Here is a 17,478-nt window from a genome sequence, read left to right on the forward strand (position 1 = left end):
TACTACTACTACTACTACCACTACCACTACTACTACTACTGTTAATATCATGCAGCACATTCAACTGAGGAGTCAACAACCAAGGAATGTTGACACACCCCAGCAAGAGATTTACATAGATATTCAAACCACACAGACTATGGTCTAGACCAGAGGTTGTCAATCTTTTTTCAATGATGGCACCCTGAACTTATATAAACCCTTTTGTGGCACCGCTTTTTCACCCCCCCCCCCCCCACTCCTCACATGAATTAGCTTATTATACACAATTGCTACCTGTTTAAATTACTTTAATAAATGAATTAAAATTATTATCCATACTCAAACCAAAATGAACATACGGTGCAGTACATGCCCAAACAGAACTCATCAGTCGAATTAGATTAACTTAAGAGTTATAAATGCAGACTAACATAAAAAGAAAAAAAAGAATGATTCAAAATTCATGATGATCTTGTGGCACCCCTAGGCACTGTCCGTGGCACCTCAGGGTGCCGCGGCACCCAGTTTGAGAACCTCTGGTCTAGACTCTAGACCAGTGGTTCCCAACCTATGGTCCGCAGACCAGTGCCGGTCCGTGGCTTATGATTTGCTGGTACGCCAAATTGCTTTACTAGTGACTTTTTGTTTTGTTCATGATTTAAGAAAATAATAATCTGTTAAAGCATTTTTTTGTCAAATAATTAGTTATAGTTAAATCAAAATTGAATGAAATGTTTAGAGTATGGTGTAACATCCATCGGACAGACGAGGAAGAAAGAAAAAAAAGAGAGAACGAGAGAAAAAACGGAAAGACAGAAGAAAGAAATGAGGAGCAAAAGCTACCGAGAGGGAGATCGGATTTCTAATTTCATTTGTAAAACGTGAGATATTACGTTTTGGTGTATCGATGGACCTTGCAATAGGCACATGAATCTATCACCATGACAGCTAGTCTTTTCTATGTCTGCTGTAGTGCTAAGTGCAGTAGTAAGTGTAGCATTTTTTCCCTTATGGCGTCCATTTGAATAATTTAACCCTAATAATCACTTTATTTTGTATAATGTGAAACACTACATTACACGGTATTTATTGTCCCTCTGAATTTTAAATTGCTAAAAATTAAAATATCTATTTGGACTATATAAATATCAAAGTATACTTGGATCTATGCCTATGGTACTGGTTCGCAGAATTTTTTTTTTCATTTGCTCGACTGGTCCGTGGCTTTGAAAAGGTTGGGAACCAGTGGTCTAGACTACGTGATCTATCTTTTGACTGAGGTGAAATTATATCAAATCATATGGTCACCACGCTTTTACATTTTACTTCAGTGAATATTAGGTGAAGGACCTCTCTGTCAAATTTGTTTTCAATTAAGTGAATCAATAGTGTTGCACTGGATCACTGAGAGCGGGAGTTTATTCCATTCTCGTGCTACGACGTTGGTGAAGAAAAATATTGTGCAGTCTGAGTGTATTTGTTTACATTGTCTTAAATTGTGTGTGTGTGTGTGTGTGTGTGTGTGTGTGTGTGTGTGTGTGTGTGAGTAGAGAGAGAGAGAGAGAGAGAGAGAGAGAGAGAGAGAGAGAGAGAGAGAGAGAGAGAGAATTTTAAAAACCTATTCTTAAGTTTAAAATAGATATCCAAGAGTGTGTGTGCGTGTGTGTGTGTAAAATCTGTCACACACACACACACACACACACACACACACACACACACACACACACACACGAGGGGAGTCAAGGATCGTCTCACTTCATATTTTTCTTAGCTTCTTTATTTATTTTCACACACTGGCTGGGTTCATAAAATCTCTTCGCTCTTGAATGGGTCGTAAAGGCCACTCCAGCGTGTCTCCTTCACTTCTTAATTTTTTCTCTCCTCTCCTCTTCCTGTTTATATATTTTTTTCTCTCCAAGGTTTTGCTCTAATTAACTTTCTACTTCCTTTATTATCTACTTCTTACTAGTGCTCATCTTCCTACTTTCCTCATTTTTTCCCTTATTTCTCCACTTTCCAATTTCTCCATCCTTAGCTTCAACCTTTCGAGCTCTGTTTTTCTCCTTTTCCCTTCTTTTCCTCCTTTCTCCTTCCATCAACTCCTTTCCAGCGTTGCCAAGATTATCGTATTAACAACATTGTATTTATCATTTTTAAGACTCAAACTCTCGTACCTACACAAATAACGAAAGGATATTGAAGTTAGCGTTAAAACTGTTATTTATAGATGTTTGTTTGTTTGTTTTTGCAATAGATATCAGTCAGAAACTACGAAAATGGAATACGGTGTGTACGATGATTTGGCAACGCTGCTCCTTACCTCTTGTCTTCCCCTCTCATATTTCTTTCATTTTTTCCTCTCACTCTATTTTTCTTCGTAGTATTCCTTCCTTCCAATCTTTTCCTCCTTCTTTTCCACCTACTCCAACTTTCCTTCTATTTTCTCCCCCTCTTGCTTTGTTTCGATTTTCTGTTTCAAGTTTTAATCTGCTGCTCTCCTTCCTCCTTCCTTCTTTCCCTCTCCTTTATCTCCTATTTCCCACCTCTTCCTTCGTTCTTCTTATTAGTGTTCCCCCATCTCATATCTCCAATTATGATTTTCTACCTATTCCTCTTCTTTCTTCTTCCCCTTTCCTTCACCTCCTCTTTCCTCCTCCTCTTCCTTACACCAAGTACTCATTATCTTCCTCCTTCTCCTCCTCCTCGCTTTCTTCTTCCTACTTCCTTGTTCTTTATCCTTGAATCTCTCATGTTAAAAAATTACCTCCTTGTTATTTAATCCGAGAGAGAGAGAGAGAGAGAGAGAGAGAGAGAGAGAGAGAGAGAGAGAGAGAGAGAGAGAGAGAGGCTATCTTTTCATAACAAGGTTAAAGTTACGACCTGCAAGCCTGCTTTCATATTATTATTATCATTATTATTATTATCATCATCCTAGACAGCAACACTCTGGCTCACAATGTGTCTCTCTGTGCATCGTATGACTCACATGAAAGATACATGTATTCTCTGCACGGAAAAGACGGACCAGAAATAACATAAGACTTTCTCTGCTCAGTACCACATAAGGAAAACCACGTAAAATAAAATAAAATAAATCAGATAAATCTTTGGGGAGTGAAAAGGTTGGGTTCAGGAGAGCAAATACCACCACAATATTTGAAGGCAAGAATGCAAACTTATGGAAAACTGGCCCGGAAAAATATTGTTGGGCTGTCTGTTAGGCCTTATCGGTGATCGGCAAAGCTGTGTGGAAAGAAAACAGATCCTGAAATATAGCTTGGTTGTAGAAATATTTACTGTTGAGCAATGCTCGACAATGCATATTATAAAAATAAAAAAAAGATATTGTCGTTAAACGAGTAGCCTTGGATCTGGTTGGAGTTGTTGACTATGGAAAATCAAATTGTTCCTGTGATCATTTATAGAAGAGGTCGAAAACTCTATTTTTAATGACAAAAAATAATAAATTAGCCATACGGTTATGGACGAGCTGCTAGGCTATGCAAAGAAAAGACATGCAGGGTTGTTGATGCTAAGATATGCAAAGAAAAGACAAGTCAGGGAAGATGACGTGTTTGACTTAGCCAAGACACGTGCATGTCAGGGTTGCTGAAGTTGTTGAGGCTAGGCCATCAAAGAAGACAAATGCCAGGACTGTTAACGCTAGATTTTGTAGAGAATACAAGTCATGGTTCTTGAAGCTAGGCTATGCAGAGGACACATGCCAAGGTTGCTGAGGCTAGGCTATGTACAAAAGACATGCCACGATTGGTCTTTAATATTTTTTATATAAATCAAAATATATTTAAATGAACATAATTATTTAAATTTCAATTTTTACTAAAAAAAAATGCGGCAAGGCAGTCACCACCCTGTAAAAAATTCGCGTTTTAAGTTATTAAACGATGATCTTGAATGTTGACAGCTCACCACGCCAAAAATAAACGGTGATTTAAAGCAAATATTTCTAGTCTTAATATACATTTGAATCAATTATTCAAATCTTCTTACCTAAAATCAAACGCTGAAACAGTGAAGGAGAACAACGATAAGGTTGCTGCAGGCAGGGTAAAGAAACAATGACAAGCGTAAAGAAACTACCAAACCGAGGGATGACAAATTAATATACGAAAGAAAGGAACAGGTAATAAATGGAAAGGGTCATGCACGCAATAAAAGAGAGAGAGAGAGAGAGAGAGAGAGAGAGAGAGAGAGAGAGAGAGAGAGAGGGGGGAGGGGGGGAAGAGAAAACCAACACCCCCTTTTAAACATGGTCACACAAACACTCCCGCCCGCCTCACTTTATCACACCTCTGCAAGACAACAAGCTTCGGGTACACACTTCCAGCATCAATTTATAAAGTATTGGTCTTTCTTCAAGTAAAATAATAGAGGTATGAATCCCTGACTAGAAACTGTGTGTGTGTGTGTGTGTGTGTGTGTGTGTGTGTGTGTGTGTGTCACTCGAAAAAGGAAGGATTTGCAAGAGAAAGTAAGTGTTGAAATTCTTGAATATAACCACAAAAACAAAATTAAGATGATTCTTCGACACACACACACACACACACAAAGCCCGCTCGCCATACGTCCTTCAACGGTCCTTATACCCCCCCACCCCCACCCCACACACACATCACATAATTATCCTCCACAATGACACGTAAGAAATAAAAAAGAGAAGACATAGTATACCCTACTTGTCTTCCTTAGCTTGAACTTCGTTTGGTTCAAGACACATAAAAAAGAACGTTAATTTACATCTCTAGTATACAGAAAGTCTTTTACTACTATTACAACTACTACTGCTACTACTACTACTACTACTACTGTTGCTACTACTTCTACTGCAACATTAACTACTACTACAACTAACAATGATAATAAAAACAAATATATAACAGCCTACTTAATTTAGACTGTTAAACCTTACCCTAAACTAACCCATTTCGAACTTCCCTAGATCAACTGTTAACAATATTTCCTAAAAGAAAGTTTATAATAGCTAGTCTTTCCATTCTATCACTTCATACCTCTCTCTCTCTCTCTCTCTCTCTCTCTCTCTCTCTCTCTCTCTCTCTCATATTGTTAACTAGTAACTGCTCGGTGTGCAATTATCAGATAAAACAACATAATTCTACAGAAGTTTCGCTTCCTGAGGACAAAACACTGAGTTGGTATCGTGTGGGAGCGTGCTTGTGCGGCGTTGTCAAGTCGGCTGAGAAGGACACCGCGCCGGTCAACTCTTACGCCGTGGGTGGTGTGGGAAGCAAAGCAAGACAATAAATAAAGGGAAAAAAATAATGTTGAGAGAGAGAGAGAGAGAGAGAGAGAGAGAGAGAGAGAGAGAGAGAGAGAGAGACGAGGGGGCGAAATGGCACCACCGCTAACCGAGGCAGCACACCTAAAGTACCGTGATAAAATGGCAAGACTAGAGTGAAAAGCGTGCGTGAGAGGGAGGGAAAGAGGGAGGGAGAGGGAGAGAGGGTATCAGGGAGGGAGAAAGGGAGAGAGGGTATCAGGGAGGGAGAGAGGGAGAAAGGGTATCAGGAAGGGAGGGAGAAGGGGAGAGAGAGGGTATCAGGAAGGGAGGGAGAGGGAGAAAGGGTATCAGGAAGGGAGGAAAAGAGGGAGAAAGGGTATCAGGAAAGGAGGGAGAAGGGGAGAGAGGGTATCAGGGAGGGAGGGAGACGGAGAAAGGGTATCAGGAAGGGAGGGAGAGAGGGAGAAAGGGTATCAGGAAGGGAGGGAGAAGGGGAGAGAGGGTATCAGGGAGGGAGGGAGAGGGAGAAAGGTTATCAGGAAGGGAGGGAGAGGGAGAAAGAGTATCAGGAAGGGAGGGAGAAGGGGAAGGAGTTAAGAGGGAGGGAAGGAGGGAAAGAAACACACACACACACACACACACACACACACACACACACACACACACAAACAAACACTCCCCCAGCACAACACAGAACACTTACACACACAGCAGGGTCGTCCAGCGGTGCCCCGTGTGTCCCTCCTGAACCCGCGTGAAGGACCCCTCGCCCCGCGCCGCACACTCGTCAAAATAACAATAATAGTGACCCCGCGCCGCCTCACACACGCCTCCCCGCCATGACAAAAGAATAACTGGCAGCGAAAATTGCGTTACGTTCGTTCTCCCTGATTTCCTCACGTTACTGTCCATCATGGAGGATTAGATAAATTCACTGTTATAAATCTGTGCCGTGGAAAATGCCCCAAAGCACACACAGGCTTAAAAAGTAGACGAAAAGATGAAAATTGTGCAAACGGACCTTGTATATGTTTCATGAATTGCGACCTGCAGAGGTAATGAAACAATAAGATAAAGTATTGTAAAGTGAATTTGTATCATAATAATGCGCATAAGTTTAAGAGTAGATGAAAAAGCTGAAATATGAGAGTAGCAGTTAGGTATTTTGATATTTTCCTTCCTCCTCCTGTGTCTAGAACGGCTGTCTCTCGTTTATGTTCATGAAAATATTATAGAATGAATGTTTTTAATAAGTTTATCATGAAATACGCCCCAAAACAAATGAGGCTGAATGAAGTAGACAAGATGAAGGCGGTGAACCACGCGGGGGCCCCATCCAGATTGTCGTACTCAGCCTCAAATATTTACCGATTTCCAACCCCAAAAACTGTCTCCTGGGCCCCAGTAACGAGATTAATTTATAGTTATTGTTAAAATCGCTAATTCCTGATGTTGTTTTGGCATTAAGGGTCAGAAACTGGAAAGTACATGCTGAGTACGATAATCTGAGAAGTTGGCCCCAGCGTTTCAATGTCCCTTCCTTTCACCCTTCTCGTTTCTAGCCTAGCAGGGTGTATAGACGCAAACACGGACTCGGAACAAAAGTCACTGTTATGTTCATTAATTTGAGGGAAGAGGAGTAACTAGGCTACATTCCTGATTATGTTTTTATGAACCAATTAGCCTGTTAAGGGTTCCCGTTCTCCCTCGTTCTGGTAGTGTCATCACCCGCCAAGCCTTCTGGGTCGAGCCTGAGCTTCTTCTTGGGGGCCGTGCATACTTTTTCATCTGTAACTAGCTTATTTTTCGCCCTGTTTGTCCATGTCTCTTCTTATTTATGCTTCTGGTTCTTCCTTTCCTTCGTTTTGTCGCTTGGTGTTTTCCCTTTTCATCGGTAACTAGTTTATTTTTCGTGGTCTTTGTTTCGTCTTTTTCTTCTTCTGGTTCTTCTTGTTTCTTCTTCTTGTGCATTATTTTTCATCTCTCTCTCTCTCTCTCTCTCTCTCTCTCTCTCTCTCTCTCTCTCTCTCTCTCTCTCTCTCTCTCTCTCTCTCTGTGTGTCTCTCTTCTTGTTTCCTCTTCTTTACGCTTCTAGTTCTTCTTTTCTTTGTTTTTTCTTTTTTTATAATTTATTTCACCTGTAACTGTTTTATTTTTGGTTCTTTTATTTTCTCGTTTTCCTTTGCATTCTTTTAATCTATAACTAGCCTATTATTAGCTCCGTCTCTCTCTCTCTCTCTCTCTCTCTCTCTCTCTCTCTCTCTCTCTCTCTCTCTCCTTTCTTTTACATTCCTTTTTCATCAGTAACTAGCCTATTTTTCCCTGTGTCTATTTGTATTTTCTTTAATATACTTTTTCTTTCTTTCTCTCTTCTTTTTTCCCTCTTTTTCGTCTTGTTCCTCTATAGTAAATTTGTTGGTTCTTGTTCTTGTTCTTGTTCTTGTTATTTAAATCTCTCTCTTCTTTCTAATTTTACAACTTCTGCTCCTCTTTCTCCTCTTCTCCCCCCACCTCTCTCTCTCTCTCTCTCTCTCTCTCTCTCTCTCTCTCTCTCTCTCTCTCTCTCTGTTCCAGTGTCCTTGTTGTCATAGTGATGAAATCTGTGCGCTTTTCCGCGAGAGAGAGAGAGAGAGAGAGAGAGAGAGAGAGAGAGAGAGAGAGAGAGAGAGAGAGAGAGAGAGAGAAAGGTGGTCCTAATTTTCGTGGCTCATCAAAATTCCAAAACAAGACAGACAAACAGACAAACAGACAGACAGACAGTGAGATAGAAGATGCCGCCCCACACACACACACACACACACACACACACACGCACACAGATGGAGACAGGCAAACAGATGTGCGTGGAAGGTGAGTAGACAGACAGACAGACAGACAGACAGACAGATAGACAGACAGAGAGACAGAAATATCCAAGTTTGAAATGACTGGTTAAGAATACGAAAAGAAAAATAACAAAAATAAAACAAAAGAGGAAAATAATAAAAAGAATCAAAATGGATATAAAAAGGAAGGAAATGAGAGGAAAAGTGTGAAGGAATAGGAAAAAAAAGCATAAAGAGAAAGAAATTAGAGAAAGAAAGATAGGAGGAAGAGGAAGGAAGGAAGGGGGAGTAAACGAACGAGCGAGAGAGAGAGAGAGAGAGAGAGAGAGAGAGTTAATGAAGCAAGTTGGTGAATGAGAATTAGTGAATGAGTCATGGAGTGTGTACTTCGTCACTGAATGAGAGAGAGAGAGAGAGAGAGAGAGAGAGAGAGAGAGAGAGAGAGAGAGAGAACATACTAGACAGGCTTAGACGAAATAAAAAAGAAAAAAAAGCACTTAAGCGGAAAAATTTAGGACAGTGAGCAAATCTTTTATTTTTGAGAAGCAGATGACGCACACACACACACACACACACACACACACACACACACACACACAGACTGGCACGCAGAATCACACACTCACTCACGCACTCAGGTTAGACTAAGGAACAATACAGAGGGGGAGGGGGGGTAGGTAAGGAAACTGGGCAAGGATGGGTCGAGGATGGCAAGGTTAAGGGAAGGAAGGCAAGGAATGATAGGTAAGGGAAGGTGGGGCATAATATGGGTAGATAAGGAAAGGTTGGGGAAAATTGGGGAAGGTAGGGTAAGGAATGATAGGGGAAGATGAGGGAAGGAAAGGTAAGCGAAGGTAGGGGGAGGTAGGGTAAGGAATTCTAAGAGAAAGAAGGGAAAGTTAAGAGGTGGAAAGGGAAGGTAGGGGAGAGAGAGCAGGGGAAAGTAGGGGGAAGGAAGGGTGCCGCACAACCCACAACCTACCCTGCTCTAGTGCCTCCTCCTCTACCCGCTGCCTCTCTTCCTCTCCCTGACCTCTACCTCCCTTTCCCTCCTTCCATCCCTCCCTTGCCTTCTGTGACCTCCAAGGCACGGTTTTACAGTACATTTACTTCGTCTATCTACAAATTTGAGAGTAACATGAAATTTTATGAAAGTCATTCAGACATTTTCTTATAAAAGCATCATAGAGAAGGAAACAGCTCTACTTGATTTCTTCCTCGCAACGCAAGGTCATAACAGGGGGCAGTGCTGGCAGGTGGCTCGTCAAAGCTATCAGCCGCTGCTTTTCAGGGCAAGACAAAGAGGAATGGAAGAGAATATTCTGTAAAGTCACTGAATTAATGCGTGCCGCTGTATTGTTGTCAGTGTGCAGCGATAACCGTGTCCCAACCCTGCCTGCCTCTCCGTCACCAGCTTGAGATCGTCGAGTTTCTTACGTGATAACATTTATTCCAATTGCATTTCCTCCAGAAAACGAAGCTTTGTGTGATAAACTACCCTATGAAGCCATCAGCGCCTCCGTGGTGTGGTGGTTAGCACGGCTAGCCACGAAACCACTCGCCAGAGCCAATCGGCACCCAGTCCAGCTGTTCATCCTCCCTTTAGGACTGGTCGATAAATGGGTTCCTGGGGAAGCCTGGATAAAACAAACTATGGCCTGTCCTGTGTCCCGGGTTGTGGTTGTTACCCTTCAGAGGCTCAAAGACTGTGGAGACGTTGAGGCCATGCGCAGCTCAGCGTACGCCGCCACCTTTACCTTTACCTGTGCATAAGCTTAATTAACGGACGGCGAGAATATGGAACTGCCAGGTATTCCCTGTTGTGGCTTTGATTTGCAAGAAATAAAACCAGGTGAGCAATGATGTCTCTGTTATGTTTCCTCTTCCTGTCTCATCCTCTCCCTCACTCCCGTCCTCCATTCTTCCTTCTCTGCTTGACTCCTTCCTTCCTCCCTTTTTATGCCTCCCCAGATGCGCGGCGCCACCACGCCTGCATGGAGGCCTTGCTGGGCACATCTGTCTCTTCCTGTCTTACTACTCTTGTGTTTATCCTGTTCCCTGTCCCATCTCTCTCTCTCTCTCTCTCTCTCTCTCTCTCTCTCTCTCTCTCTCTCTCTCTCTCTCTCTCTCTCTCTCTCTCTCTCTCTCTCTCTCTCTCTCTCTCTCTCTCTCTCTCTCTCTCTCTCTCTCTCTCTCTCTCTCTCTCTCTCTCTCTCTCTCTCTCTCTCTCTCTCTCTCTCTCTCTCTCTCTCTTACCCCGGCTGGGGCTATACATATTTTTGTAAAAGCAAACTAGTAGACATCCGGAACTGTTCGTAAAACACAGGGGCTACAGCTTCCAGTGCCCAGGCCTAACTGTGCAATGCCCTTCACTCATCCTCCTGCAACCTATTACCCCAGGCCTCTCTCGCCCTTGTCCGGCGCCAGCCCCTGCGGCGCCACGGGCCGGCACGCACGCAAGCAGGCGGCAAGCACGGGCCACCACGACACAAGGTTGCGTGGCGTTGCGAAACTAAGTGAAAGTCAACCGAAAACGGGTTACGAGGAAAGAAGATGGGGGTGGGAGGGGGAGGGCAGGGGAGGAAGGGAGTGAGGCTGAGACGAGGAAAGGAAGGAAGGGGAGCAGGAAGAAGGATAAACGAGGAAAAAGAGATAAAATGAGAGAGGAGGGGAAAGGGAGAAGGGAAAGAAGGGAGAGAAAAAAAATATGAGGGCTGAAGGAAGGAAGGAAGGAAAAGGGGGTGGACAGTGAACGGGAAGGCGATAGGGGAGAGGATAACGGCATGGAGGTGGGGAGGAAGAGAGGGGCGGTAGGAGTGAGGGAGAAGGGAGGAGAGTTGGACACGGGTGAAAGAGAGCTAATGGCATGGAAAATTGGAATGGTAGAAATACTTTTTACTCTATTTTTTTTAACTAGGCAACGTTGACACGGGTGAAAGAGAGACAATGAAATGGAAAATGGAAATGGTAGAGATACTTTTTGCTCTATTTTTTTTAACTAGGCAACGTTAACACTAATGCAACACAAGAAGAATGGAACATGAAACTATACATGAAGTGATTAACAAAATGCTCGTCTCCTTGGTAACAGAAAACGCGTAACTGGGACTTTTGAGACTATACAAGGGATAATAGGAAAAAAATTATAGAAGTAAGGGAAACAAGAAAGACTGAGAAAAAAGATACAAGAATACAGGAGGTTGGAGGAACATAAGAACATAAGAACGTAAAGAGTCTGCAAGAGGCCGGTTGGGGAAAACATTAGTACAGAAAAGACGAAAGGGTTAAAATGGAGCTGGATGAAAAGGAGTCTAGGAAGAAAGGAGGAAAAATGAAAGAAATTAAGTAAGAAAGAGAGGAATAAGAGAGAAAGATAGAGAGATATAAGCCAGCCAACAGAACGAGGAGGAGGGGGAATGAGAGGCAAGGGAGGGAGGGGAGAGAGGAGAGAAAGGGGAATGTAGGCTAAGCTTCTTGAGCCTATATATACCCCCGCCACTACCCTCCCCCCCTCCCCCACACCCCAAAACACAGCCCCCCCTCCCCCCCACCCCCGCCCCACATCACTGGCCGCCAATGATGACACTTGAGCAAACACAAACCACAGCAATGGCCCTAAATACCACCACCACAACCACCACCACCGCCACCACCACCAACAACAACAACAACTACTACTACTACTATAACCACAAGGACCAAAGGATGAGGGGAGCTGGCATAGACTCTTCTTGCATAGAGGTGTTAGTGGTGGTGGTGGTGGTGGTGGTGGTGGTGGTGGTCAAGATTCTTCAAAGTTCTCGCCGCTACCCGTGATAACAGATGTTCGTGGTCGTGGTGGTGGTGGTGATGGTGGTGGTGGTGGTGGTGGTGGTGGTGATGATAGTGGTGATGGTGATGGTGATGGTGGTGATGGTGGTGGTGTTGTTGGTGGTGATGGTGGTGGTGATGGTGGTGGTGATGGTGGTGGTGGTGATGGTGGTGGTGATGGTGGTGGTGGTGGTGGAGCCTGTGGGATGCATCACACACAGCCTCTTCCTTGCCCTGCGGCCTTCACACACGCACACACACACACACACACACACACACACACACACACACACACACACACACACACACACACAGAGGAGAGAGAGAAAAAAAAATCTCTAAAATACATATAATTTAGTCTACCCCTATTTTTTTTTTTCTATTTGTCCACGTGTATTCATTTTACTCATTCACCGGTTAATCTTCCTGTCCACCTGTGCGTCCATTCATTCATCCATTCATTCATCTATAACCCATTCATTCACTTGACCAATACTTTTCTTTCACATATTAGTATTTTTTTACAAGAGAGGAGACGGCTCAAGGGCAACAAAAAGAATGTAGAAAAAAAACCCCGCTACTCACCGCTCCCATTATAGACAACAGTAAAGAGTGGCCAAAAGGGAGGTCAATTTCGGGAGGTGAGGTGTCTTGGTGTATGTAGGTGGTAAATACATTCCTTTACTCATTCATTATTCATACATGTTGGCTATTCTTCCTTTATAACCCCGATTTCTATTCTGCTTTCTTTCCCTTCCCATCCTCCCTTCCCTCCTTCCATCCCTCCAACACTTTCCCCCCAGTCCGTCCTTCCTCATACCCCCTTCCTTTTTCCTGCCTCCTCCTCCCTCCCTTTCCTCCATCACCTCTCCCCTTCCCTCCCTTTCCTACCTCCATCACTCTCCCAGTCCTTCCTTCCTAATACCCCCTCCCTTCTTCCTCCCTCTCTCCCCCCTCCCCCCTCCATCACCACTTCATCTGCGCACCTCGTCATGTAATCTCTTCTTATCTTCTCCTTGCTGAGAGAGAGAAAAATAAAGGGAAAGAAGACAAAAAAAAAAAAAATTACGTGAGGGAAACTGTAATTATGGTTGTTGTTGTTGTTGTTGTTGTTGTTGAAAGTAGTATCTCTCTCTCTCTCTCTCTCTCTCTCTCTCTCTCTCTCTCTCTCTCTCTCTCTCTCTCTCTCTCTCTCTCTCTCTCTCTCTCTCTCTCTCTCTCTCTCTCTCTCTCTCTCTCTCTCTCTCTGTTAGAACATTCAGCCCTTGACCGCCCACAACCCTTACCTCCCTCCCTCCTTTCTTTCCTCTCCCTCTCCCTCCCTCTCTCTCTCACTCACTCACTCACTCACTCACTCATTCATGACATCGTTACGACTTTTTGAGATTCATAATAAGTTGATCTAGATGTGCTTAGGTCTCTCTCTCTCTCTCTCTCTCTCTCTCTCTCTCTCTCTCTCTCTCTCTCTCTCTCTCTCTCTCTCTCTCTCTCTCTCTCTCAAACGCAAACAGGAATTTCAAATGCACGCGCAGTTTCTTCTCGTTTTCTTTCTCCTACAAACCGTAAAACAACCTCTTATCTCTCTCTCTCTCTCTCTCTCTCTCTCTCTCTCTCTCTCTCTCTCTCTCTCTCTCTCTCTCACACGCAAACAGGAATTTCAAATGCACGCAGTTTCTTCTCGTTTCTTTCTCCTACAAACCGTAAAACAACCTCTTATCTCTCTCTCTCTCTCTCTCTCTCTCTCTCTCTCTCTCTCTCTCTCTCTCTCTCAAACGCAAACAGGAATTTCAAATGCACGCGCAGTTTCTTCTCGTTTTCTTTCTCCTACAAACCGTAAAACAACCTCTTATTTCTCTCTCTCTCTCTCTCTCTCTCTCTCTCTCTCTCTCTCTCTCTCTCTCTCTCTCTCTCTCTCTCTCTCGTTTGTTTTCCATATCTCGTTTCCTTCCAACCCTTTCCACCGCCTCAATATCAGAGTCTACCATGAACACCACTCTATCACCACTTCCCATTTTCTATTCTCTCAAGTGCCGTCTCTCTTACGTTATAAATGCAAGAAGGTTTATTAATGTGTATCTTCACCACCGTTTTCTTTTATGTCATTTACCCAAAAGTTGAAGTATCTAACCCATTTTCTTTCAATCCTTATGTGGTTTAAATTCCTAATGCGTTAAGTTAATTCATCTTCCTCTTTCTCTTCCCTTTATCTCCATCTATTTCTCTTTTTTCCTTCCCTCGCTTCATTCCCTCCACTCCCTTTCTCGTGTTGCCCCTGTTTTCCCTTCTTCTGCTGTTGTTTGTTCTTCCTTTGTGTTTCTTTGTGTTTCTTCTCTCTGTTTTTTCCTTTTCCTCCTCCTCCTCCTCCTCCTCTCTTACTCTTTCTTATCTTGACAAGCGCTCTAACCAACCTCTTCCTGCCCCGTGCCCTCCAGTTGACAAGTACAAGGGTCAAATGCATGTCAATCTCATCCTTTCTCTGCTCTCATTCTTACCCATTCAGTCGTGCAACACTTATGGCCAGTTCCACAGTCCAACACCGTGTTATTGTACGCGCCCAAAACAAGCTATATCCTCCACATTGATTCGTTATTTCTACTCATTACCAGATACTATTAAAGAGATTCCCTGTGTGGTTTCCTATAATTTCCTTCTCCTTTTTATCTCAACGGCAAACACTAGAGCTACAAGGCGTTCTGGTCGTGTTTTGTGTTTGGTTGGGGAGCTTACAAACGTAGTGTGTTGGAGTGTAAGACTGGCCCCTAACATGTACTTCATCCCCTCGTTTTCTTTTTCCTGTGCAGTTGTAAATGTCAGTAATTCAAGAGGGTAACATGATATTTTTACCCCGTCCTTAAGTTAGATTACCCAAGTTCAATTAATGCATGCCGACGTAATGGAATATACACGGATACTTTTTAAAGGTTTCAGATTTTGTTTTCTCTTCTTCATCTCTCTCTCTCTCTCTCTCTCTCTCTCTCTCTCTCTCTCTCTCTCTCTCTCTCTCTCTCTCAAACGCAAACAGGAATTACAAATGCGCGCGCAGATTCTTTTCGTTTTCTTTCTCCTAAAAAACGAAAACCAGAACCTCTCATTTTCTCTTCTTCATCTCTCTCTCTCTCTCTCTCTCTCTCTCTCTCTCTCTCTCTCTCTCTCTCTCTCTCTTTCTCTCTCTCTCTCTCCTTACCTATTGGCAGCCGCTTCCGCCTCTCACATGCATCAACTATCTCCACAGGCCGAAAAGAAGATCAGTCGGGTTCTAATGAGTGTTTTTTTAGGTTCACGGTACAGAGGAAGGGTCAAACTACTACCAGGGTCATAAAACTACCCCTGGAAATGCCCGTAACTCTTACAAAACCCTTCTCGAATATGAGTGCTTGGGTGACGCAATGTTTAAGAATATGACCCTTCCTTTCAAACTCCTACCCTCGATATCCATTCCTCCCCTGACAATGTTCGACTTTCTCCCTCCCGCAGGCCTAACGCGTGTGTCGTGGAGGAGGTACCGAACACGGGGCTGGAGTTCTGGACGGAATGCAAGTACTGGCTCAACCGACGAGTGTGTGGACGCCGCACGTGAGTATATATATGACTGTGAAGGTGGGGCGGTGGGAGAAGGTGTGTGTGTATGGGGGGGATCAGGGAAAGTATGTAGGGGAGGGAATAGGTGTGTATGTTTGTAAGTGTATGGGTAATCTTGAAGTGTAGGGTGTAGGTAGAGGGTCAAGTGTGTGTGTGTGTGAGTGTGTGTGTGTGTGTGTGTGTGTGTGTGTGTGTGTGTGTGTGTGTGTGTGTGTTGCTATGGTTACGTTTGTTTATATAGGAAATCCTTGTGTGTCTACGTGTGTCTGGTAAATTGGTGGCCCAGATGAGGCACCTTGATACCCTGTTGCAAGGGACGACCCACTCAGTCCCAAGAGCCGCCTGACATGACCCCCTTCCCCCTCCCCTCCCTCATCTCCCTCCCACTCATCAACTTGTTCCCCCTCCCACCAAGCCCCCTCCCCACCCATCATACTACATACACCCCCCTCCCCCTCTCCCTCCTCTTCCTCCCCATCCATCACATCACATACACCCCACTCTCCCTCTCCTCCCTCATCTCCCTTCCACTCATCAACTTGTTCCCCCTCCCACCAAACCCCCTCCCCAACCATTACAATACACACACACCCCTTCTCTCTCCCTCCCTGCTCACCAACACCCGCCTGCAGCTTCCCCTCCCTCACCCCTTCTCACCCCGTCTCTCTTGCACCCACAGGAGGATCAGATTCGAGTGCTGTGAAGGATTCGAGAGGAACGAGAACGAGAACGGCTGTACGCGAGGTGAGTGTGTGTGTGCGTGTGTGTGTGTGTGTGTGTGTGTGTGAGAGAGAGATAAAAGTTGATCTCGTGTAATCCCGTGTGTGTGTGTGTGTGTGTGTGTGTGTGTGTGTGCGTATGGCGAAAGAGAGGTGGAGGGAGGGATCGAACGAGTGGATTTAAATTCGAGATAATTTGATCCGTGAAGTCCTGGGCAAGATTTGTTTGGCTGAGTGGATCAAACACACTCGGATACACGGACACTTCAAGAGGCTAGCCAAGGAGCCTTCTTACGTATCCTCTACTCCACCTCCTACTTCTGTTCTTCTGTTCTTATGTTTTTATGTTCTAATGTTCCTTATCACCCTAATCTTCCTTACCTTCCCTCACCCTAATCTTTCTTACCTTTCCTCACCCTAATCTTCTCTCCTCACGCTCACACCTCCTACCTCCCTCACACACCCTTCCTCTCTCTCTCTCTCTCTCCCTTGCCTTCCCTAACCTTCTCTTTCCCTCCTCCCTCACACACCCTTCCTCTCTCTCTCTCTCTCTCTCTCTCTCTCTCTCTCTCTCTCTCTCTCTCTCTCTCTCTCTCTCTCTCTCTCTCTCTCTCTCTCTCTCTCTCTCTCCCTTGCCTTCCCTAACCTTCTTCTCCTTCCCTCCTCCTCCTCCTCTCTCTCTCTCTCTCTCCTCTCTCTCTCTCTCTCTCTCGTTCTCTCTCTCTCTCTCTCTCTCTCTCTCTCTCTCTCTCTCTCTCTTGCTCTTCCTAACGCACATCCTCTATCCCTACCCACTCCCCTCCCCTCACATCTTTCCCCATCTCCTCCCCTTCTTACCCCTTTCCTATGTCTCCATTTCACATCCTTCCTCCTCTCCTTCACCCCCATATCCTTCTTCCCCCTATTCCCCATCCCCACCTCCTCCCTTCGTCTCTCCCTTCGCTATACGCCCTCCCCACCTCCTTCCCTTCCCTCCTTCCCTTCCCATCTCTTCCCTTCTCACCAACCCTTCCCCATGTTATATCCCTTCACCCAACCATCCTCACCAATAATTCCTCGTTCTTCCCACCCCACCTCACACACCTATTCCCACCTACCCCCGTCAGCCTCCCATCCTAACGCACCCCCGCCTCCTCCTCCTCCCACAGTCAAGCCGCTCATGAACCTTCTGGAGACGGCGGAGAGCTTGGGCGCCACCAAATGGGCCCAGTACATCAGGGACTCGGGCCTGGCGGGGGAGCTGGAGTCCGCGGCCGCCTACACCCTCTTCGCGCCCACCAACGAGGCCTTCGAGGTGAGTGTA

At 44.6% G+C, this 17,478-nt stretch overlaps 1 protein-coding gene and 1 long non-coding RNA gene across 3 annotated transcripts in view; one reads left to right on the top strand and one right to left on the bottom strand.

Annotated features, from left to right (window-relative positions):
* LOC126986692 (uncharacterized) overlaps positions 1-6,279 on the bottom strand; it is a 60,087-nt gene extending 53,808 nt beyond the window's left edge. Inside the window, exon 1 of the long non-coding RNA XR_007739897.1 lies at positions 5,946-6,279. This is a non-coding gene — a long non-coding RNA (uncharacterized LOC126986692). The remainder of the gene's footprint in view (positions 1-5,945) is intronic.
* Positions 1-17,478, top strand: part of LOC126986690 (transforming growth factor-beta-induced protein ig-h3-like) — a 99,395-nt gene that overhangs the window by 48,226 nt on the left and 33,691 nt on the right. For both annotated transcript variants that reach the window (XM_050843047.1, XM_050843048.1), the window contains exons 2-4: positions 15,352-15,450; positions 16,136-16,200; positions 17,324-17,469. In XM_050843047.1, the coding sequence (XP_050699004.1) occupies positions 15,352-15,450; positions 16,136-16,200; positions 17,324-17,469 (310 nt within the window). The remainder of the gene's footprint in view (positions 1-15,351; positions 15,451-16,135; positions 16,201-17,323; positions 17,470-17,478) is intronic.

Source organism: Eriocheir sinensis, chromosome 62 (genome assembly GCF_024679095.1).
Source record: "Eriocheir sinensis breed Jianghai 21 chromosome 62, ASM2467909v1, whole genome shotgun sequence".
Taxonomy (NCBI): Eukaryota; Metazoa; Arthropoda; class Malacostraca; order Decapoda; family Varunidae; genus Eriocheir; species Eriocheir sinensis.